This window comes from Budorcas taxicolor, chromosome 22 (assembly GCF_023091745.1).
Source record: "Budorcas taxicolor isolate Tak-1 chromosome 22, Takin1.1, whole genome shotgun sequence".
NCBI lineage: Eukaryota > Metazoa > Chordata > Mammalia > Artiodactyla > Bovidae > Budorcas > Budorcas taxicolor.
In genome coordinates, this window is record NC_068931.1 from 33,353,988 (window position 1) to 33,377,931 (window position 23,944).

The 23,944-nt window shown below is 46.6% G+C and overlaps 1 protein-coding gene across 1 annotated transcript in view; it reads right to left on the reverse strand.

Moving 5' to 3' along the window:
• LAMA3 (laminin subunit alpha 3) overlaps positions 1-23,944 on the reverse strand; it is a 253,009-nt gene that overhangs the window by 77,058 nt on the left and 152,007 nt on the right. Inside the window, exons 33-38 of the mRNA XM_052660252.1 lie at positions 16,770-16,914; positions 15,772-15,912; positions 14,088-14,249; positions 9,515-9,613; positions 7,049-7,132; positions 3,099-3,329 (exon numbers count right to left, since the gene is read on the reverse strand). Coding sequence (XP_052516212.1) covers positions 3,099-3,329; positions 7,049-7,132; positions 9,515-9,613; positions 14,088-14,249; positions 15,772-15,912; positions 16,770-16,914 — 862 coding nt within the window. The remainder of the gene's footprint in view (positions 1-3,098; positions 3,330-7,048; positions 7,133-9,514; positions 9,614-14,087; positions 14,250-15,771; positions 15,913-16,769; positions 16,915-23,944) is intronic.

The window sequence follows — 23,944 nt, forward strand, 5'->3', positions numbered from 1 at the left end:
TATACCAGCCATTAAAAGTTACTTAGATTTCTGCCTCTAAAGAGAATTTCTGCCTTAAAAGTAATTTTCTTCATTTTGGCAGAGCCAATCACCGATTAAACTTAGGTGTAGTCTCCAGTTTCCTTCACTGATCTCCTACAGGGCCTATCTTTAAGGCATCCGGAAAAATTAATACTTCAAGATAAAGATGATCTTTAATCTAATCTCTTTAAACAGCACATACATCTATGAGACTCTGAAGCTATAGCCAAGGGAAATTTGCTCTCATTCATTCATGGCCTTAAAGGTCTCTACCTGGGCAGGCCAAAGGGAAAAAGAAGCTCACACACTCCCCAGAGTTGAATATTCCAGTTGCTGCTAGAAATTCCTTCTAAAACTACACACAATGATGCCAAATCATACACAATAACAATACTATAATTTCCAATATAATTTTCCCTTCAGCTATTAGGAACCATGTCGAGGCAAAAGAATGCACTACAAAACCTTAGATTACTGAATGGGCTTGTCTAAGGAGAATCCAAACATGAAAGGAATGTTCTTGAGCTGAAAGCACAACTGAGAGATACATTTGAACTTAATTCAGCCAGTGGTGGTATGAGCGTATCTACAAATAATCTCTACTAATAAGGCACAGGGCCTTATAATTATCACCATATACCCCATTACATGCTTATAAAATTACCCAATTTAATAAAGAACAAATTATCTAAATAATAAATATATATGGTTTATTTATGACAACATGCCCAGTAAAAGCTTTAATTAAACATTCTTTGGTGGGTGAGGATGGTCTATCCTGATTAAAGGTAAATCACCCATCTTAATTTGCTTTTGCTTAGAAATAGAAAAGCACTCCGCAAGAACTATGTATCATGTGACTCTCAGAACATTTGTTGGTTATGGAAATATAATTATTTTCTCACCTCTATAAAGCACACAAATTCTACATTTAACATACAATTCTGTTCAACTATTCAGACTGTATTGAAGACTTATTCTAAATGAAAACGAATGTGTCCTAACATGTTACTTCAGTAAAGAGACTTTGCAACTACTAATTTTTTAAGTGATAATTTTTCAGGATAACTTTTCCAATAAACTTTTGTAGTACAAATGATAAAATGATGTCTCTATCAAGTTTCCTGGATCACTTTAGCAGCCATAGAATTTATTTCTCTGTGAATATACAAGTACCATCCAGGAAGTTTAAATACAGTGAAAGCAGAATTTATGAATGTTTAATGCCTGGCAAATTGAAGCACGTTTGTTAGGTATTACACAAAATTGATCTCATCACTTTTCTTAATCTTAAATAGGGATTCCACTGATTCTCAAGGTTTACTTTATAGGTAATTTTTCTCCCAAGCAGAACCTGGAAACCTACAGGCATCCAGACTCTTATCCTAAGGCTTGGGTTCGTCTAGAAAGGGCACAAAGTTTCCTAGACATGAACATCCCACAGGCATTCAAACTCTAGCTGCCTCGGCATTTCCAGGTGGGCTGATGTTTATACGGTTTGTGGTTAACAGCCCAGGAGAGCGATCTATCAGGCACTGTAAGGCACCGTAATGAACACTGCCAGTCAGCGGATGGTGAAGCCATCGGCCCCTCCCCCAGCCCACCCCACTCCTCACTCATCACCCTGCCTTGAAATCTCAGGGAGCTGGGAACCCTCCCCCACCCAAAGCAAAACGTAAAAGGGCCGTTACCTGGTTGGGCTTAAGCTCCAAATAACTTGCTTGCAGTTGGTATTGACCCGGAGATGGAGGAAGCACTACCCTTTGCTGCTGTGAACTGTACCCCAGACACTGCCCCAGGGCTGCCCCAAAGATCCACAGCCATCCCACACTCCGGGCAGACCACCTCACTGCCGGGGGCATCGTGGTCCCTGGGCGTCCCGCTGGCTGCGCACAGACCTCTGCCTCTTCCTCTTATACCTGCCCTTCCTGCTCGCTGCCCAGGCCGGGCTGACTCAGGTAGAAAGCAGGCTGTCTGCGGCAGGAGGCCCCACCTGTAAACTTCACCTGTGAGTCAGCCTGGGAGAGAGCGCATATAACAGTCCCGCGGGCAAACGCGCTACTCTGTAATTCCTGCCAGGTTGGGCAGGCATCACCTTCTACCCACCTCACCCCCCAGACAGCACTCGCAGCTGTAAATCACAGGCTGAGTCATGCGCCTAGAACACGCCCTGGGCAGCAGGGTGGTGAGCCAGAGGTCTCTCTCTTTCCCTCGGGCTAGAAATTTCACTTATTCGGGCTAGAAAAGACAGAGAAGACAGGGGGACAAAGAGCGGAGGTACCTGCGGACTAAAAGTTACCTGGCAGGAATCCCGAGAAAACCACAGTGAGTATATTATATTTTAACCTGCAAAATAGGTCGCATTTTAATCTGCAAAGATATTATACCTGCAGGTTAAAAAAAGAACTGATGTGCAGATCACCTTTAGGGTTTCCTGCAATCCAGGGGTCGGGAGGGGAAGTTGCTAACTGCATATCCGACAGGCGTCTGGAATTCTCAAGATGCCAGTGTTTGCTATTTCCTATTCACTGGACTACCCACTGTGCTTTCTTTCCCTCTCTTCAGGAAGAGGAAATATCTGCAGCTTGAGATATGAAATAGCTTCATGTTACAGCACCCTGAGGACAGTCAAGTTGACTGGGCATCCGCTGAGGATCTGCTGTGAGCTGGAAACTTGGCCTGAAACTTCCCCTGAAGAATCTGGACTATAACTCTGTGGGGGGATGGGTGCTGGAAAGAGGCCCTGGATTAAGGAAAGGCAAGCGGACCCTGGATCAGCTCCTGGGAAGGCAGTGGCTCACATATTGGGACATGCAGGGTTACTTCCTTCCTGCCTCCCGGAAAGTCCAGATTTCTGCAACCCCCAGGATCCACTGAACTCCTAATGCTTTCTGATGGGTTTTGAGACAAGCGATTTTTTTTTTTTTTCATTTTTATAAGATAAGACGCTAGACACCCAGCAGAAACTTGTTTGATGGTCAGAGGGCTCCAGGCCGTCCAAGAGGGCTGGACAGCAGACAGGAGCGCCAGCCCCAGGAGCCCTCCAGGGCATTTGATGGTTGAGGGGCAGCTCCTACCTGGCAGGAGTCACCAGTGTAGTCAGGGGGGCAGGCACACATCTCCACGCTCTGTGCTTGACGTCCGCTTCCTGTTTCCGAGGCCTCCTCCAGCCCCACCCCGCTCAGGGTGAGCCGCTGTGTCTCGGTGAAGTAGAGGCCCCGGAGGTGCACCCCTTGCAGTCTAGACAGCACAGTCATCAGCTCCTCCCGGGACACGGGGGCATGGCTACTGGCACGCCTGAAGTTTCCCTACACGTGAAAGCAGAGAGGCGAACTCAGTCCCAGGGACCGCAAGACAGCCAGCCAGAAGGAACCCAACAAAAGACACTGAAAATGCATCAGGAGTAGAGAACAAACTTATGGTTACCAAGTGGGGAAGGTGAGATAGACCGGGAGACCGGGACTGACAGACATACACACTGCTGTTCAGGCACTCAGTCGTGCCCAACTCTTTGTGACCCCATGGAGTGTAGTACGCCAGGCTTCCCTAGTTTACTATGTATAAGCTACACAGATTATAGTATGTAGTTTATACACAGTAAACTGTTCCTAGTTTCCCAGTTTATTATGTATAAACTCAACATTACTATGTATAACTAGATAACTAGTAAGAACCTACTGCATAACACAGGGAGCTCTACTCAACGCTCTGCGTGTATGCATGCTGAGTCACTTGAGTCCGACTCTTTGTGACCCTATGACTGTAGCCCACCAGGCTCCTCTGTCCATGGGGATTGTCCAGGCAAGAGTACTGGAGTGGGTTGCCATGCCCTCCTCCAGGGGATCTTCCTGATCCAGAGATCGAACCTGGGTCTCCTGCATTGCAGGTGGATTCTTTACCACTGGCCCACTGAAGAGACTCTACGGTGACCTAAATGGGAAGGGAATCAGAAAAAGAGGGGATATATGCATACATATAGCTGATTCACTTTGCTGCACAACAGAAACTACCCCAACCTTGTAAAGCAACTATTTGTTGTGGTTGTTGCTTAGTCACTAAGTTATGTCTGACTCTTTTGTGACCCCATGGACTACAGCCTGCCAGGCTCCTCTGTCCATGGGACTTCCCAGGCAAGAATATGGGAGTGGGTTGCCATTTCCTTCCCCAGGGGATCTTCCTGAGCCAGGGATTGAACCAACATCTCCTGCATTGGCAGGTGGATTCTTTACCACTGAGCTACCTGGGATACCCAATAAAAGTTAATAAAATGTATGCATCAGGGAAAACACTAAAATGAGATAGGTAAATAGACACAGCGGATTTACATTCAGAAGTCACATATCCTGGATTGTTCCCAAGAAGGAAGAGAGCCACGAGAAAGGGGGGGAAAATGAAGGCAGAAAATTAAGAACAATAAAATGAAGTCAGATTTCTCAGTGCTCAGCTTATTGCACAATGCACTTTTGCTTGTACAAGCATAAAGGGAGTGAGCACGAGTAGAGAGGCATATGGAAACAGAGTAAGCTGCACAGCTCAGATCATTCATTAAATGTCCATAATTGTGACAGAAAGTCCAACCTCTTCTTGCACACACACATTCATGTTATTTTATTTTTATGATGTAAAAACATGTAACATAAGATTTACCATCTTAATCATTTTTAACAGTATGGTGAAGTGAAATGAAAGTGTTAGCCACTCAGTTGTGTCCGATTCTATGCGATCCCATGGACTGTAGCCCACCAGGCTCCTCTGTCCATGGGATTCTCCAGGCAAAAAAACCAGAGTGGGTAGCCAGTCCCTTCTGCAGGGGATCTTCCTAATCCACGGATTGAACCCCAGTCTCCCCCATTGCAGGCAGACTCTTTACCTCCTGAGCCACCATGGAAGCCTGGTATACGGTAGTATTAACTATATTCACGTGATTGTGCAACAGATCTCTAGAACTTTATCATCCTGCAAAACTGAAACTCAGCACCTATTAAGCAATAAGTGCCTTTTCCTCCTCCCCTACCCCCTGGCAACTACCACTCTCCTTTGTTCCTATGAATTTGAGGAGTTTAAATACCTCATATAAGTGGAATCACATAGTAGTTATCTCTTCATGACTTGCTTATTTCACTTGGTGGAATGTGCTCAGATTTCATTCACGTTCTAGCATACGACAGAACTTTCTTCTTTTTTAAGGCTGAATACCATTCCAGCGTGTATGTGACACATTTTCTTTATCCCATCAGCTTTCAAAAGACATTTCACTTGCTTCCACCTTTTGGCTACTGTGAACAGTGTTGCAGTGAATGTGACTGTGCAAATATCTTCAAAACCCTATTTCCAACTATTTGCAATATAGAGTTGACCCTTGAACTGTGCAGGTATTAGGGGGACAACCCTCTGGGACTCAAAAATCCGTGAAAACCTTCCCAGTCCACTCTTCACATCTGTGGCTTCAAATTCATCGATTCGACCACCCACAGATCATGGAGTACTGTAGTATTTAGTGGCAAAAGATTCAGGCTTTTTTTTTTTTTTTTTTTCTGGAATAAATGCTTTGCAGATTACTGCTAGCCTTTGGTTAATTGTCAAGACTTGTAAACTAGTTGACTTTGACCACATTTGCCAGTTTTCTCGTTGCTTCTGTGGAGGAAAAATTGGAAGAGGTACTTCACCATTTTTGCTGGCATAACCTCTCTCATATAAGCAGAATCACATACTATGTGGACTTTGGTGTCTTGCTTCTTTCCTTCAGCATAATATTTTGGGGCTTCATCCACACTGTGGAAGTTACCAATACTTTTTGTTCTATTTATTGCCAAATGGTATACCACCATATGGATGGACCAGTACAGAAATGTTACAGCATGTCTGCAAGTTTAAGGTGCTTGAAAAAGTAGCCCCTTGAGGATATATTTAACAATTCTCACTGGACATATTTAAATATTTTTATTTATTTCTCTAGTTGCCTGTGCCATGTTTTATTTGCGGCACTCAGATCTTCCATCTTCATTTCCTCATGTGGGACTGGGATCTAGCTCCCTGACCAGGAATTGAACCTGGGTGCCCCCACATTGGGGGCTTGAAGTCTTAGCCAGTACACCACCAGGGAAATCCCTGGACAAATTTAATAATATAATTGGAACATTGCTTAAAGGAATAGTTGTAACCAAGTAGGTGTAATACAATGTTCTACAATTTGATAGGGCTTCCCAGGTGGCACTAGGGGTAAAGAACCTGCCTGCCAATGTAGGAGATGCAAGAGATGTGGGTTCCATCTCTGGGTTAGGAAGATCCCCTGGAGGAGGGCATGGCAACCCACTCCAGTATGCTTGCCTGGAGAATCCCATGGACAGAGGAGCCTGGCGGGCTACATTCCATAGCGTCACAAAGAGTCGGACATGACTGAAGGGACTTAGCATGCACGCACACATAATTTGATAAGCTCTCCTTTATTTATCTATATTATTCTTATTTCTTTTGGTATTAGATGTGCTTGTGACTTTTCTATTTATTTACCCCAAGCACATTTGTTGGAAAGCCACCAGGTTCCAGGCACTGAAGGAATCCTGAGGACAAATGCGAGCTGTATCGGAGCATGACAGACTCATGCAGTTTATACAATAAGGATACTTAACTGTAAAACAAGAGACAGGATGGTTTCCTGTTTAAGTGCCATAAAGATAGTGCAAACAAAGCCCTGTGAGGTTGGAGCTCTGTATACTTTATATAATTTCTAATTTTAATTTATATATCTAAATTATAGTTACATAAGTATAATTAATATTTTATATTCATAAAATAAGTCATAAGAAAAACCAACTCTTTGAAAGAGCTAAGTCATAGGACAGAAAGGCTCGTCAAGAACCATTTCAGGGGCCTCCCTGGTGGTCCAGCGGTTAAGCTGCAGAGCTTCCAGTGCAAGGGGTGCAGGTTTGGTCCCTGGTCAGGGAACTAAGACCCCACATGCTTTGCAGCGTGGCCAAAAAAAAAACAAGACAAAAGAAAGAACCACCTCACATTCACTTTTCCTTACCTCCACCATCTGCACTCGCCCATGATGCAGCCGGTCTGGCCGGGGGTGATTTGGCTCATGGTAGATGACGGACATGTGCTGACCCTGTGGAAGGCAAATACGAATGTGCTGGTAGCTTGGCTGGCATGTTTCGAAGTTTATGGCTGATTTGCAAACACATGTCTATGGATCTGCTTTACATGAAATGACTGATTCTAAAAAGTAACTGCAAGATGAACGGACAAGCAAAAGGATTAGTAACACGGAAATGGAATAATAAGACCTAATAGAGTTCATTTTCACAAATAGGAAACCAGGAAAGTTCCTTTGACTAAAAGTGGCTTAAAAAGATGGAAACAATGTAAAAAAATCAGTAAATATGCTTTGCAGATAACATGAGGGACCACTTCCCCTACTGTCTAGGATCAGACAGGGAGCAAGAAAGTGCTCTGGTGGGTGGTTAGTGGGGAGGGGAGGGAGGGCAGGAGGCTGGCAGGCTGGCTGTGGGCTGTGCAGGGGGCATGGACAGGGTGCTGCGGGGCTGGCACGTGGAGCAGGGCTCGCCCCACAGCCCAAGACCCTGCGGGCACAAGCCCCATCATTCAACCTCTGCACCGGTCCCCATTACAGCGGCTCTTCAGGGCACAATGGGACAATCAGCACCCACCACCAGCAACCTCACCCCACACCCACAATAGAGAAGCTCAGCTGTTCTGTGGCACCAAACCCCCAAAAGTTTCACTCATCAGAGCCGGCCTTTCAGAAAGAAGAGCATTATCTGCAATCACTCATTGAAAATCTTAATCTAAGAAATATGCCCAATAAGCTTTTGATTTCAGTGGTTTGGAACAAAGCAGCAGAGTATATGCTTTATGAGCCTAAATTACTTTCCAAGTTTGAAGATAAATTAAGAAGAAATTTTGGTCATCACTTCTTCATGAGCTCCAACAGTTTGCATAATAACAGAGGCAGTAAAATATAGGCACACTAATGGCCTGAATTTGAGATGCTCTGTAAAAAAATAATGAGGCTGATCTACAGCATGTCATAATAGTGGTTTTATTGTGGAACTATGTTTCCTTGAACTTTAAACTCTAAAGTCCTGGGTGCTTCATTTTCAAGATGTTTTGCAAAGGAAGGTTCCTTCGAGTTTTTAAAACAACAGTTCAATACATTTGGGTGCCAGCAGAAACAGGACATAGCACAGCCGTGCCTAAACACAAAAAGCTACCAGAATGCGAGGCCCTCAGCTGGCACGAGACATGTGGGGTTTTCCAGTCATCACTTACACAAAACACACACAGAAGTCCTTCAGGAAGCTGGAATTGCAACGCATTAATTACAGCAAATGAACCAGAAACAGTCAAGATCAGGTGATGGCACCCCATCCCATGTTCAAGGTTCTGTACATTGGAGGGATTCAAAGCAGGATGGTATATCACCCCTGCCCTCAAGGAAATTGCTAGACTGTGGTTCTGGACTGTGTGCCCAGCACATAGCATGTGGGTGTCACTTCTCAAAAAACCAAAAGGGCTCCCCAGTATCTCGTGTTTGTGCTGAGTCACTTAGTCAAAACTCTTTGAGACCCCATGGGCTGTAGCCAGGCTCCTCTGTTCATGGGATTCTCCAGGCAAGAATCCTGGAGTGGGTCACCATTTCCTCCTCCAGGGGATCTTCCTGACACAGGAATGGAACCTGGGTCTCCTGCATTGCAGGCGGATTCTTTACCACTGAGCCACCAGAGAAGCCCATCTCCCCTTAGATTACACTTTTTCTTTTTGACAACAGACCACCTGGCCTTCATGAGCCCAGCAATGTGACTTTGCAAAAAGGGAAGTCTCAAAAACATGTGTGCAATGAAACTGAAAGACAGAAACACAAAACAAGTTTACAATGAGGCAATGATCGTGAGAAGCCAGGAGGGAGATGGTTAAGTTCTTGGAAGGGAAGAAAAGAGAAACGATTCAGGGCTGGGATAGTCAGGCACCCAGGATCTGGAGGAGGTGCTACATGCTCTCAACTTCCCTTCAAGTTTCTACAAAATACTGGAAATGACTTAATCCAGACTTCTTGTAGGCCACTTATCAAGATGTCCTATGAGTTGCCTGGTAGCTCGGTGGTGAGGAGTCCGCCTGCCAATGCAGGAGACACGGGTCCAATCCTGATCCGGGAAGATCCCACATGCTGCAGAACGACTAGGCCTGTGAGCCACAACTACTGGGCCTGAGCTCTAGAGCCGGGGAGCTGAGACTGCTGAGCCCACATGCCCCCGAGCCTGTGCTCAGCAAGAAGAGAAGCCTCTGGAGTCACAGGAAAGAGTAGCCCCCGCTCGACTCAACTAGAGAAAAGCCCGAGCAGCAGCAAAGATCCAGCACAGCCAAGAAATATGTAAATAAAATTATTTTTTAAGAAAAGATGTCCTAAAATCAGAATGGCATAAGCTGCAACTGCCACTTCCTGTCACTTGGCTTGCGCTCTGATACCTACAATGAGCTGCACATCCGGCTTCCTTTCCAGAGGAACCATGTCAGCAGGTAGTCCAAACGACTTGATCTGGTAGGTGAGGTAGCCGCCGTACGAGGAAACCTAAAATTGAAATAACAGCATGAATAGCACAAGCGCTGCAACACACAATGGCCACATCAGTTTGTCTATGAAGCACACTGGCCCAGAGCTCTGGGAAGATACACTATCAGCCCCTTAACAGCGGTCATTTCTAGAGAGAGGAACTGAAGATGGGATCTTAACTCTCTACTTTATACCATTTTATATTGATTCAAATGTTTAATGTGAAGATGATTGAGTTTTACAAGCAAGAGGATACTTCCCTTAAAAAGAAAAATACTAGTCACACAGAAACAAATAAGATCCTTTTATTCTAGATGGCTACTAAACCACAGCTATTCTAAGAAATCTAGGCCACTGCTTTTCTATTTAGCCGAGAGAACTGGTTAATATCTATCAGGTACAAGATGAACTTCCAAAAATAAACTTAAAAAAACTTCCCCTGAGCACAGATGGTGACTGTTTCCTAAGTGATTCTGCATTCTCTTGGGTGCATGAGCCCTGTCCAACTATGTGTGTGTGCTATGTCACTTCACACAAGTCCGACTCTTTGCGACTCTGTGGACTCTGGCCCACCAGGTTCCTCTGTCCATGGGATCCTCCAGGCAAGAACACTGGAGTGGGTTGCCATATCCTCCGCCAGGGGATCTTCCAACCCAGAGACTGAACCCATGTTTCGGGCAGCTCCTGTACCGCGGACAGATGCGTTATCACTGAGCCGCTGGGGAAGCCCGTGACCGACCATACCGCCAGGCATATGGACCGCCTCTCAGTGCTGCCTTAACAGCATGATGGTAACGGAGACAAGGAAGTGAACGATCCGGGTTTTCTGGACAGCATCTTTCTGGACAGACTTTACATCTGGTACTGACATCTCTCCCCCTTAAAGTAAAAGCTGATCAAGAAGGAAGGAGTGATTGAGGGATGAAAATCAGAGGCAACGTCACCTCAGGGCAGGTAGACAAAGTACCCTTCAGTTCAGTTCAGTTCAGTTCAGTCGCTCAGTCGTGTCCGACTCCTTGCGACCCCATGAATCGCAGCACACCAGGCCTCCCTGTCCATCACCAACTCCTGGAGTTCACTCAGACTCAAGTCCATCGAGTCAGTGATGCCATCCAGCCATCTCATCTTCTGTCGTCCCCTTCTCCTCCTGCCCCCAATCCCTCCCAGCATCAGAGTCTTTTCCAATGAGTCAACTCTTCACATGAGGTGGCCAAAGTACTGGAGTTTCAGCTTCAGCATCATTCCCTCCAAAGAAATCCCAGGGCTGATGTCCTTCAGAATGGACTGGTTGGATCTCCTTGCAGTCCAAGGGACTCTCAAGAGTCTTCTCCAACACCACAGTTCAAAAGCATCAATTCTTCAGCGCTCAGCTTTCTTCACAGTCCAACTTTCACATCCATACATGACCACTGGAAAAACCATAGCCTTGACTAGACGGACCTTTGTTGGCAAAGTAATGTCTCTGCTTTTCAATATGCTACCTAAGTTGGTCATAACTTTTCTTCCAAGGAGTAAGTGTCTTTTAATTTCATGGCTGCAGTCACCATCTGCAGTGATTTTGGAGCCCCCCAAAATAAAGTCTGACACTGTTTCCACTGTTTCCCCATCTATTTGCCATGAAGTGATGGGACCAGATGCCATGATCTTCATTTTCTGAATGTTGAGCTTTAAGCCAACTTTTTCACTCTTCACTTTCACTTTCATCAAGAGGCTGTTTACTGAGATGCAAATAAATTGGAGTAGGGGGGTGGGGCAGCCCTTTAGACTCCCAGTCCACTGAAGTTCTTCCCTAGGACCTACAGCCTACACAGCTTCACCTAGTTATGACCAAAGAGCCTGGAAGTACTCAAGGTAACATCTCAAATTCTCTTTCGAGAGTAAGTATTGCTTTTTTGATGGGCTGACATCATTTGTTTTTCACTTTTTATTCTATATTGGCATATAGGTGATCAACAACGTTGTGTTAGTTTCAGGTGTACAGCAAAGTGATTAAGTTATACACATACATGCGTCTATTCTTTTCAAATTCTCTTCCCATTTAGGTTGGTACATCATATTGAGGAGAGTTCCCTATGCTAGACAAGAGGTCCTTGTCGATTATCTACTGATATTTTAAATATAGAAGTTTGAACACATCAATTGAAAACTCCTGATCTATCCCTCTCCCCAGCCCCTTCCCTCTACTCGTAATCCTAAATTCATTCTCTAAGCCTGTGAGTCTGTTTCTGGTTTCTAAGTAAGGCCATTTGCATCACTTTTTTAGATTCTGCATATAAGCACTATAATATGATGTTTGTCTGTCTCTGTCTGACTTATTTCACTCCATACAACAATTTCGAGGTCCATCTGTGTTGCTGCAGGAGGCATTATTTCATTCCTGTGAATGGCTGAGTGATATTCCATCGTATATATGCACCACATCCTCTTTACCCATTCACCTGTCAGTGGACACTGAGCTTGCTTCCACTGTCTTGGCTATTGTAAACAGTAATTAATGAATACTGGGGTGTGTGTATCTTTTTGGACCATGTTTTTCTCTGGAAAAACATGCCCAGGAGTGAGAGTGCAAGGTGATATGGTCACTTTATTTTTACAGTTTTTAGAGGAACTTAAGGCTTTAAAAATAGGTCTACACATTCTTTCATACTCCTGTGTTCTAGAGGTGGAGCTTAATTCTCCTCCCAGAGTATAGGCTGGGCTTAGTGACTGTGTTCTAAAGAACAGAATAGAGCAGAAACTAGAGTGTGTCATTTCTGAAATTAGGTTACAAAAATATTGTTTTTTCTCTCATTTGCTTCAGTGGAAGCCAACTATAGTATCATGAGGACCCTTACACATCTGTGGAGGGTCTCACATGAACAGGAACTGAAGCCTCCAACCAATAGCCAGCCAAGGACAGAGGCCGGCTGACAACCACACCAGCAAGTGTGGGCATGGATCCTCCAGGCCCAAGTGACTGCAGCCCAGGCTGACATCTTGACCACAGCCTCATGAGAGACCCTGAGCCACCGTGATCCACGGAAACTGGCCGAGATAGTAATGGTCTGCTGCTTTAAGCTGCAAAGTCTGTGGGTCGTCTGTTACCCAGGACAAGATGACCAGTAAGTACAGGGCTCACCCTGTGGATGTGAAGAGGCATGTCACGAGAGGGAGAAGCAGGATTATGTGAGATGAGCAACGTTCCCCACACTCAGAGGTCAGCAGCCACAGCCCTTCAACCCAAAGACAGCGTCAGAGGGCTCAGGCTGAGAAGACCCAAGTATCTAGTCATTCTAGATGTGAGGGCATGGCATCCTGTGGGCAGGGCTCTGTGAAATCTCCCTCTTCCCCAAAGCTCTACCCTGGGCCCCCAGGAGCATGTGTCACCAGAGGATGTTTCTATGGGAGGCTCATACTTCTGTCCTTATAAATGAGTGTAGGTGGCCTGATCCTGGAATGATAATTTATGCAGCAAAGGAAAAGCAACTTGTTTATAAGCTCCCTGAGGAGCGTCTAACCACGTCACTCACAATTTCCCAATTTATTCCTCTCCCCCGCACCCTATCCCCTTTGGGAAGCACAAGCTTGTGTTCTACGTCTGTGACATACACACACTACAGTATATCAAATATGTAACAATAAGGACCTACTGTAGAGCCCAGGGAACTCTACTCAATACTCTGTAATGACCTATATGTGAAAGAATCTAAAAAGAGTGGACAGCAGATTTAATTTGCTGGACAGCAGAAACTAACACAACATTGTAAATCAACTGTACCCCAGTAAATTTTATTTTTTAAAAAAGAAAGAATTTATTCATAACCACACGTGACTCTATTATTGAAAGCTGTGCTGTCGCTGGTTCCTGGGCTTCTTTTAATAAGCTCATGAGTCACTTTGCAGCTTTTGTTTTCCTGACAAGGGGCCTTTCTTCTGCTTTAAAACAAAGAATTATCAGCACTGGCATTTAAAAGCATACATGTGCCATTCGCATCAGGTATTATTTAAAAGGGTTATTTCCATGGAGGAAAATTCTTCGGCATTAAGTGAAAACCAAGAACAACCAGGTGCGTTATTCCTTTGCTGGTGAGCGATGCGTGTGGGGCCCCTGAGATACGTACACCTTCAGTCCCTCCATCATCTGCATTTGTGATTAACCCACGTGAGCTCGGTCACTCGGTTGTGTCCGACCCTTTGAGATCCTATGGACTGTACCCCGCCAGGCTCCTCTGCCCATGAGGTTCTCTAGGCAAGAATAATGGAGGGGGTTGCCCTTTCCTCCTCCAGGATATCTTCCTGACCCAGGGATAGAACCCAAGTCTCCTGAGTCTCCTGTATTGGCAGGAGGATTCTTTACCACTGAGCCATGTGGGAAGCCCATGATTAACCTAAGGTCTCCAATTTTAGTAACCTGAACTTCTGGAACTTTCCTTCCAGACCTCTGGTTAATGATGCCCAGGTAGTGATGGAGGAAGTCCAGCAAGGGAACGGGAGAACAGCAGGATGTGGTTACCTTGTCCCCCAGGTAGGAAGGCGGGGCGACCCAGGACGCGCTGTGGACCGTGGCAGGCAGTTCCTGGAGGTCAGCCACCACACTACTGCTGCCGGGGTTGAAGGAGACAGGGATGTCCACTCTGTCCGCTGTCTGCAGGCGCCAGCCCATCATGTCCACAAGCTGAAACACAGAGGCAAGCGATGGAACCATGTGCCCGTGGCTCCTCTGGCAATGGCTGAATCTTGAAGAGCAGAAAGAGCCGCAGGGCAGCCACCTTGCTGCAAAGGCCTCCCTCAGGTGTCTCCTCATCTCTGATTCCCGCTCAGCCCCCAACAGACTCATCGAGACTAGGAGTTCTCAAAGGATAGTGGCCATATGCATGTGGGATTTATCCTTTAGCCCTGCACACATCCTGACATTTAGTAGTGTCCAATAACTGTTCGAATAATATGCAAATAAGGGTGTGGACCATAACTAGGATTGTGGGCGCATTTTAATGATGAGCTCCTTGCAGAAAAAATATGATGTGAAATACAGTGGCCTGCTGTCATTGTTTTTCTCTAAATGGAGCATCAGAATTAAATACTCCCCTGATCACAAAGGAAGCCAGGAGTTAAATTATGAGGGGAAGGAAAAGAGGGAGCTGACAAGGCATAGATGTGGAATAATGCTTCGGGGGTCCCCTGGGGATAAGAAGAGGAGCCTTCAGGGTGGATTTACAAAATAACTTTCTCCCCCAACTACAAGCCTGTGCTCCTTTCAAGAGGCAGGCAGTAAAACAGATACAAAAATCTTTCTTTGAACATTTGTTGGACATAATACATGACTCACTCCATAGGGTCACAAAACAGTCGGACACAACTTAGCGACTAAACAACAATAACAACAAATATGTGACTCACACAAGAAAGCAAGCATGGGGTCATGAAGGCAACACAAGTGTTAGCTTTCTGGAGTTGACTTTAAAAGTGGCCAAAGACAAGATGTGGTAAAACAGGTGAGAAGGAAAGTAAAACAGGAAGATAAGCAGATAAGTAAGGGAGGAGAACAACCAACTCTACTGAGTGTTTATTGAGCAACTACTACATCTCAGATCCTGCTCACGGCACTGGGATTCTATCAGGGAGGTTACATGCAAGTGGTGAAAGAAGAGAGATAATAAGCTTTAGAACTGTGATGCACGCTATGAAGTCCACAGAGAAAGGTGAGGGCACAGAGTCAGTGAGTGGTGAGGGGAGGCTTCTCCAAGCACTGGGACACGTGAGCAGAGATCTGATGGGGGATGTGAGCTGAGGGACGTGAGGACATCTGGGGACAGAACCCTGCAGGCTAAGGACAGTGAGCACAGTGCTTAACATTCTAACCCAGCAGGATGCAAAAACCTCCATGACTCTTCACGTCTCATGCCAGTGCGTTACTTTCTCATTCTTTATTTTTATGCATGCTCATGCTCAGTCATGTCCGACTCTTTGTGACCCCACAGACTGCAGCCCACCAGGCTCCTCTGTCCATGGAACTTTCCAGGCAAGAATACTGGAGTGGGTTGCCACTTCCTACTCCAGGGGATCTCCCCAACCCAGGAACTGAACTCACGTCTCCTGTTCTGTGGGCAGATTCTTTACCACTGTGCCACCTGGGAACCCCTCACTTTCTCATTTAGAAGTGCTAAAGAAAAACAGGAGGACTCTGATGCCCTGCCTACCTTAGCCCTTCTCTTATGAGTGCTGTGACAGTGATGACTGACTCCGAAACAAAAGCAGCTGGTACAACCCTTGGGATTCACTGGGTCCAGGTAGAATGACCCTTCCCGACACATGTTGCATTCTGTGCCTTGCACGTTTTCCTATCAAAGAAAACCACAAAAGAAGAGATCATTCCTTCTGAAGGGGCTCTGATTCAAGAGAGCTACAAATTAAGTACCAACATAAGACAATGGGACGTGGATGCTAATAAAACATCCAAAGTTATATGACTGTTCAACTGTTCTACCACATCAACTATTTAAATTTTTATACCACATACAAATGGAAGAGAGGATTTCCTAAATTTCATCAGATGCCCTTTAGCATCTTGAAGGTAGAAAAACAGCACCAAAAATTTCACAGTGTGGGGGAGACTGCTTCATCCCACTTACAACCACTTTAGAGCATCTGCTGGGATTGGGGAGCCCATCCGTCATTGGCAGAACACCCTGGAGCAGAGATGATGAACCTGGGGTCCACGGGACAGGAATAGGCTTCAGGGAAACCCAGGAACCTCTTAAAATTATAGACAAAATTTGTGCCAATTTTTCTGGAGACCATTTGTGTCATCAGATTCTTAAGGAGATCTGTAGACCCTCCAAAGGACAAGAGCAGTGAGGCTGGGGTGGCTTCTAACTGTTTCTACCCAATGAGTTCAGTTCAGTTCAGTCGCTTAGTCATGTCTGACTCCTTGTGACCCCATGGACTGTGGCATGCCAGGCTTCCCTGTCCATCACCAACTGCCGAAGCCTGCTCAAATTCATGTCCATCAAGTCAGTGATGCCATCTAACCATCTCATCCTCTGTCATCCCCTTCTTCTCCTGCCTTCAATCTTTCCCAGCATCATTGATCATGGGTCAATCTTGTTTCCCACGGGTTTTTATACAATGACTCAGCATGAAGACCCTCCACTCTGGCCAGTGGCCCACATCCCCAGCATTGCACATTCTGTCTTACCTTGCAGAGACACACCCCAGTGCCCGGGTCACAGACTCCCGGCTCAGTCCCATCTCTGCTGCAGTGGCAGGGGAGGCACTCAGGAAAGCGGTAGAAGCCGGGAGTACACTGGTCACACTGCCACCCTGTGATCCTGGGCTTGCATCTGTGCACAAGGAAAGGAAGCAAGTCTTCATCACCTTTGTACACACAGTTCTAAAGCCAACCTGCACTGCCGCAGAGAAGTTGCTTGTCAGAAGCCAGTTCAGGGACTTTCCTGGTGGTCTAGTGATTAAAACTTCACCTTCCAATGAAGGGGACACAGGTTTGATCCCCGGTCAGGGAACTAAGATCCCACATACCACGAAGCAACTAAGCCTGGTCACCACAACTACTGAGCCACAACTAGGGAGTCTGTGCACTGCAAGGAAAGATCCCGCATGATGCAATGAAGATCCTGTGTGCTGCTACTGTGACCCAATGAAAATAAATAAATATACATATATTTTTAAAGCCAGTTAGTAGACACAGAGCCTGCCCACAGGTGCCAGTGTCCAAGCAGAATGGGGAAAAGCAGATACAAGGCACTCACACAAAGCAGCTCAAAGTGACCATCATCCTAACGAAAAACAGGTCAAAAGATACACACTTTCAGTTATAAAATAACCAAGTCCTGGGATGTCATGTAATGTACAGCACAGCAACTATAGTTAATGATGCCATATTGCACTTCTGCAGGTTGCTAAGAGAGTAAATCTTAAAAATTCTAATCACAAGAAAAAAATTTGTAAGTATTCACGATCATGGGTGATAACTAGATTTACTATGATGACCATTTCACAATAGACACAAATATCAAATCACTATGTTTACATTTGAAACCAACCAGTCCATTCTGAAGATCAGCTCTGGGATTTCTTTGGAGGGAATGAAGCTGAAACTCCAGTACTTTGGCCACCTCATGCGAAGAGTTGACTCATTGGAAAAGACTCTGATGCTGGGAGGGGTAGGGGGCAGGAGGAGAAGGGGACAACAGAGGATGAGATGGCTGGATGGCATCAGCAACTCAATGGACTTGAGTTTGAGTAAACTCCGGGAGTTGGTGATGGACAGGGAGGCCTGGCGTGCTGCGATTCATGGGGTTGCAAAGAGTCAGACACGACTGAGTGACTGAACTAAACTGAACTGAATATAAGGTTACATGCCAGTTATACCTTAATTGAAAACAAAAAGCAATGAGCATTATGAATCTTGGGCCAGGCTTGGTACGAGGCTCTGGGGTGAAGGAAGGACAGACTCCCTGGGCCTGAGAGCTCCCAGGGTGACTGTTAGGTAGGAATGTGAATATACATATGGGGTCTACACAGGGGTCAGAAGGCCTGCACAGACCCAGCCTCCCTGGGGGAAGGTGATGCCTGAGCTGAGTGTAAAAGGACAAGAGTCCTGGGGTAGAAGGTGAGGCAGGCATTCCAGAGAGCAAGAATGGGGGACATGGCCCGGCGTGTGCAGGGAACACAGTGGGGAGCTTCTGGAGCAGGGGTGCAAGTGAGGATGCTGAGCCATGAGCCTGGAGAGGCAGGAGTCTCCTCCCTCCAGAAGACTGAGTCTGTTGGCCTTCTGACCCCCGTGTTGACTGCATGTGTATACTGTTCACATTCCCACCTAACACTTAACTTGGGAGCTCTCAGGCCCAGGGCCTCTGTCCTCCTCTCACCCCAGAGCCTACTCCCAAGCCTGACCCAAGTCACCATCCATGATGGAGAGCCTGGGGAGGCAGAAGGGGGTCAGCTCACCGGGACGGAGGGGCTGGCCACTGCAACACTGTCCTGGAGCCCTGGGGCGTGGGGCTGAGCCCTGCACACCGAGGGCAGACTGGCCAGAGTTCTGATCCAGCTCTCACATGACTCAGAGACAGTGTCTCAGCAAGTTATCCAGCTTCTCAAGGCTTCATTCTCCCTCTGTGAGAGAGAGGGGAGGCAGTGGTGGAGAGGCCAGGCAGTGCCGGCAGCTGGCCAGTTCTCAACGGGGGTTGTCATCTTGAAAAGCTTTCAGAGAGGAAGAAGGACAGGTGGCTGTGTGTCAAGGACTGAGCTGAGGGCAGCTCTGCACCGGGGAGATGGGGGCCGAGCGAGGGCAGAGGCATTCAGGACGGAGAGGGGGCGATGGGTTCCAAGCTATTTCAGGGTGAGGGTGCTGGGGCTCGTCGTGGTCTGGGTGGGGGGACAGAATGGGGAGACAGCAAGGAGGGCTCCCCGTTGTCCGGCTGAGTGACGGGTGACATTGGAGCAGGGGGAGAGGGCGGCAACGGCCTGTGTGGGGCTGGGCGCCCAGGCGTCTGCGGGCAGCTCTGAGCACAAGACAGGCGAGAAAGCCCTAGCAGCTTCTCAGGACTGAGCAACCCAGCTCTGCGGTGTGAGGACGGAAGAAGCAGCTTGGCCACTGAGCTCCACAGCCACCGCCTGCTAGATCTACACGCTGAGCCTTTCTTGTGGGTCTAAAGAAACTATTAGGAAATCTGCTTTCCATGAGATGATTAAGAGTACAACCTGATATGAAATATTTTGTCATTAACTTGCTACCAAATGTAAGCTTTCACCTATCTCTTAATATTTATTAAAATATCTCGTGCCAGGATAAAGAAGATGTGGCATCTATATACAATGGACTGCTACTCAGCCATGAAAAAGCATGAAATCCTGTCATCTACAGCAACATGGAGCGACTTGAAGGGTAATTATACTGAGTGAAATAAGTCAGACAGAGAAAGACACACTGTATGATCTTACTTATGTGTGAAATCTAAAAAATACAGTGACCAGTTCAGTTCAGTCAGTTCAGTCCCTCAGTCGTGTATGACTCTTTGCGACCCCATGAATCACAGCACGCCAGGCCTCCCTGTCCATCACCATCTCCCGGAGTTCACTCAGACTCACATCCATCGAGTCCGTGATACCATCCAGCCATCCCATCCTCTGTCGTCCCCTTCTCCTCCTGCCCCCAATCCCTCCCAGCATCAGAGTCTTTTCCAATGAGTCAACTCTGCACATGAGGTGGCCAAAGTACTGGAGTTTCAGCTTCAGCATCATTCCTTCCAAAGAAATCCCAGGGCTGATGTCCTTCAGAATGGACTGGTTGGATCTCCTTGCAGTCCAAGGGACTCTCAAGAGTCTTCTCCAACACCACAGTTCAAAAGCATCAATTCTTCGGTGCTCAGCCTTCTTCACAGTCCAACTCTCACATCCATACATGACCACAGGAAAAACCATAGCCTTGACTAGATGGACCTTAGTCAGCAAAGTAATGTCTCTGCTTTTGAATATGCTATCTAGGTTGGTCATAACTTTTCTTCCAAAGAGTAAGCGTCTTTTAATTTCATGGCTGCAGTCACCATCTGCGGTGATTTTGGAGCCCCAAAAAATAAAGTCTGACACTGTTTCCACTGTTTTCCCATCTATTTCCCATGAACAGTGAATATAACAAAAAATAAGCAGACTCACAGATATAGAGAACAAACTGGTGCTTATCAGTAGGAAGAGGGAAGTAGGGGGCAACACAGGGGAGAGGAGTAAGAGGTATAAACTATGAGGTATAAAATAAACCTCAAGAATATATTTATTGTACAACACAGGGAATATAACTAATGTTTTATAGTAACTGTAAATGGAGCATAACCTTTAAAATTGTGAATCACTATATTGTACACCTGTATATAATATATATTATATATTATAATATATAATATTATATAATATTGTCATCAATTATACTTCAATAAAAAAAAAAAATCTCACCCCAGAAGGTTAAAGTGTTACTCGCTCGGTCGTGTCCAACTCTTTGCGACCCCATGGACTGTAGCCCACCAAGCTCCTTTGTCCATGGAGTTCTCTAGGCAAGAATACTGGAGTGGGTAGCCATTCCCTTCTCCAGGGGATCTTCCCAATCCGGGAATCGAATATGGGTCTCCTACATTGCAGCTTAAAGCTCAACATTCAGAAAACGAAGATCATGGCATCCGGTCCCATCACTTCATGGGAAATAGATGGGGAAACAGTGAAACACTGGCAGACTTTATTTTTTGGGCTCCAAAATCACCGCAGATGGTGACTGCAGCCATGAAATTAAAAGACGCTTACTCTTTGGAAGAAAAGTTATGACCAACCTAGATAGCATATTCAAAAGCAGAGACATTACTTTGCTGACTAAGGTCCGTCTAGTCAAGGCTATGGTTTTTCCTGTGGTCATGTATGGATGTGAGAGTTGGACTGTGAAGAAGGCTGAGCACCGAAGAATTGATGCTTTTGAACTGTGGTGTTGGAGAAGACTCTTGAGAGTCCCTTGGACGGCAAGGAGATCCAACCAGTCCATTCTGAAGGACATCAGCCCTGGGATTTTTTTGGAAGGAATGATGCTGAAGCTGAAACTCCAGTACTTTGGCCACCTCATGTGCAGAGTTGACTCATTGGAAAAGACTCTGATGCTGGGAGGGATTGGGGGCAGGAGGAGAAGGGGACGACAGAGGATGGGATGGCTCGATGGCATCACGGACTCGATGGATGTGAGTCTGAGTGAACTCCGGGAGATGGTGATGGACAGGGAGGCCTGCGTGCTGTGATTCATGGGGTCACAAAGAGTTGGACACGACTGAGCGACTGAACTGAACATTGCAGGCAGATTCCTTACCATCTGAGCCACCAGGGAAGCCCAAAGGACCACCCCAGAGACCACCCCCAAAAAGATAAAAACAACTTTATATTCCAGTAAGTTTGCCTTAGACAAACAAGTACTCTTGTTGTGATATCAGCAAAGGGGAGCAGATGGGGGTCTCTTTATCCCACCCACCACACCTAAGAAGATAAAATCAGCTTTGCCTGCAAGACCTGCTGGCAGGGCAGATGTCATTTCAGCCCCGTCTCCTCATCTCCCTCCCTCCCTGATACCTACGGAGATTGTTTCTTCTACAGAGGAAGAAAATATTCCCCAAATCACTCCTCTAGTAAAATAGGTGGAAGGTGGAAGTGATCTGCTTGGAGTGACTGCTCTGGTACAGTGGGCTGCAAACTCTGAGAGGGATAAGGGGTGGTCTGGGGAGCTACAGAAACCATGAACCATCTTCTCAGAGAAGCATCGTTCAGATTTGTCTGTAACACGTTATTTTTTTTTTTTAAAAAAAAGAAACAACACCCAAATGAATGTTCTGGCCAACTCAACACTTATACCCACTTGCAGATTACATCATCTCTCTCTCTCACACAAACACACACACACACACACACACACATTCTAGCACACACAATTTTGTTCCTAGGCCCAGGTGAATAACACCTACTCTCTCCTTGTGAGTCCCAGACTAAATGCAATCTCAGTCCTGCAAAAAACTGCCTGTCCCCAGACGATGTTCCCTATTTCTGGAGCACAAGAACCCTGGGAGGGGGGCAGGGGTGAGAGATGGGAAGGAGCAGGGCAGATAACCCCCTCCACAGAAAAGCATCAGGAAGAGGACACCTGCTCAGAGGAGGGACTCTGGGGATGGGCTCATGAGCAGGATGCTCTCTGCTCCTCCCACCTGGCAGCGGGGAAAGGACTCTGTGCACAAACACTGCTCTTGTCACAGAGCCACTGGGCAGCTGGCCGTCCTGCAAACACACAGGTCCACTGGCCCATGAGTGCGATCCAGAATTCTGGTGCCCACGAGCCCCTTCCACCCTGAGCACCACAGCGGACAAGTGACTGCGTGCTGACTTGAACATAGGCTTTGAGGGTGAGGACAGGCAGATGGGAGCCTATTTCTTAATATTTCCACTTCACTGGAAAAGAAAGGTGGAAGGGTATTTTTCAGGGAGGACAGCTGTGCAAGCTGCTTGTCGAGACAAGGAGAAACGTGTGTCTGTTTATTTCAGGGCAACTGTGGGATGATGTGGTGGAAGAGCTGGGCAGAGAGGGTGTGACCTCGTTGGTAACACGGGATAAAGCGCTGAGCCTCACTTAGCATGTAGGTAGCAACCAAGCACATACGAGTGGACGGAAAAAAGCAAAAAAGTTGAGCATGGTGAGGAGAGCAGTGGCCTGGGAGCTGAACCCCAAGGATCCCAGGTGGGCCTGATGGGCAAGCATTCACCAAAATGTGGAGAACACGATGTCTGAGCAACGGAGTGCTGAGAGCTCCGAGCACATGAATCCTGTGCAAAGACAAGCAAAGGAGTTTGGAGCGGTGCCATGACAATGGGGAATAAAAAGGAAACTTCCTCCCCCAAAGTCTGGCTGAATATCTTTAGAAAACGACCTGAAGTCAGCCTGACCTTGCACACTCCTCCAGGGAGACGCTGTGCTTCCCAAGGAGTTGCCCTCACCGCAACGGCAGGAAGGCTCCAGTTGCCGCTGCCAGGAGGTGCACTGGGGATGCCGGTCAAGTGAAGTCGTCTCCATGGCAACGGGCTCAGGGCCAAACATTAGGCAAAGACGACTGCGCATGTGTGGGTGCTCGGGAGTCTCGGAGGTCGCCAGAAAGTCAGGCATGAGGGTGCACTCCATCCTTTGCTCATTAAATACACCTTGCATTGCACCCCCATCAAGAACAGCTTTCATCTGGAATCCAAAGCCTACCTTATATCCACTCATTTATTCACCCTATAATTACTGAGTGTCTTCTAGAGATACATGCTCGAGTTAGGGGACATGAGAGGGAGAGGACAAAATGCAGTACGTTAGTCTTGACCTTGGTGCCTTTTCACTGAGGACACAGGACACAGACGCAGAAAGTTAGGTGATCGTGTGAGAGATGGGACGGCAGCGAGATGATGGGGGTGTCCCTGTGGGCCTGCAGAGGCTTCACGCCTTCTTTGCATTTGTACCTTTAACACAGAACTCTTGAAGGACGTGGATAACTGGGAGGGGGTAACAGAAGAGGGGAAAGGAGAACCCATAACTGAAGAACTGAAGGCTTGCAAAAAGCATTTAAAGAAAGCGAGAAAGACCAGAAAAGCTGAAAAAAAAAAAAAAAAGCTTAAGTTAGGGTAAGTGGTGGCCAGACCACGGAAAGCTGGTCTTTATCCTCTCAGACAATGGGGCATCAAGGAAGCTTCTTGTGCAAAGAGTGATGTGACAGACGTGGTACCGGGCAGAGCGACTTCCACCCTCCAGCAGCCTGTACGCAATACGGCATTCATTATGATGCCCTGTCATAACTGCTTAGTGGCGGT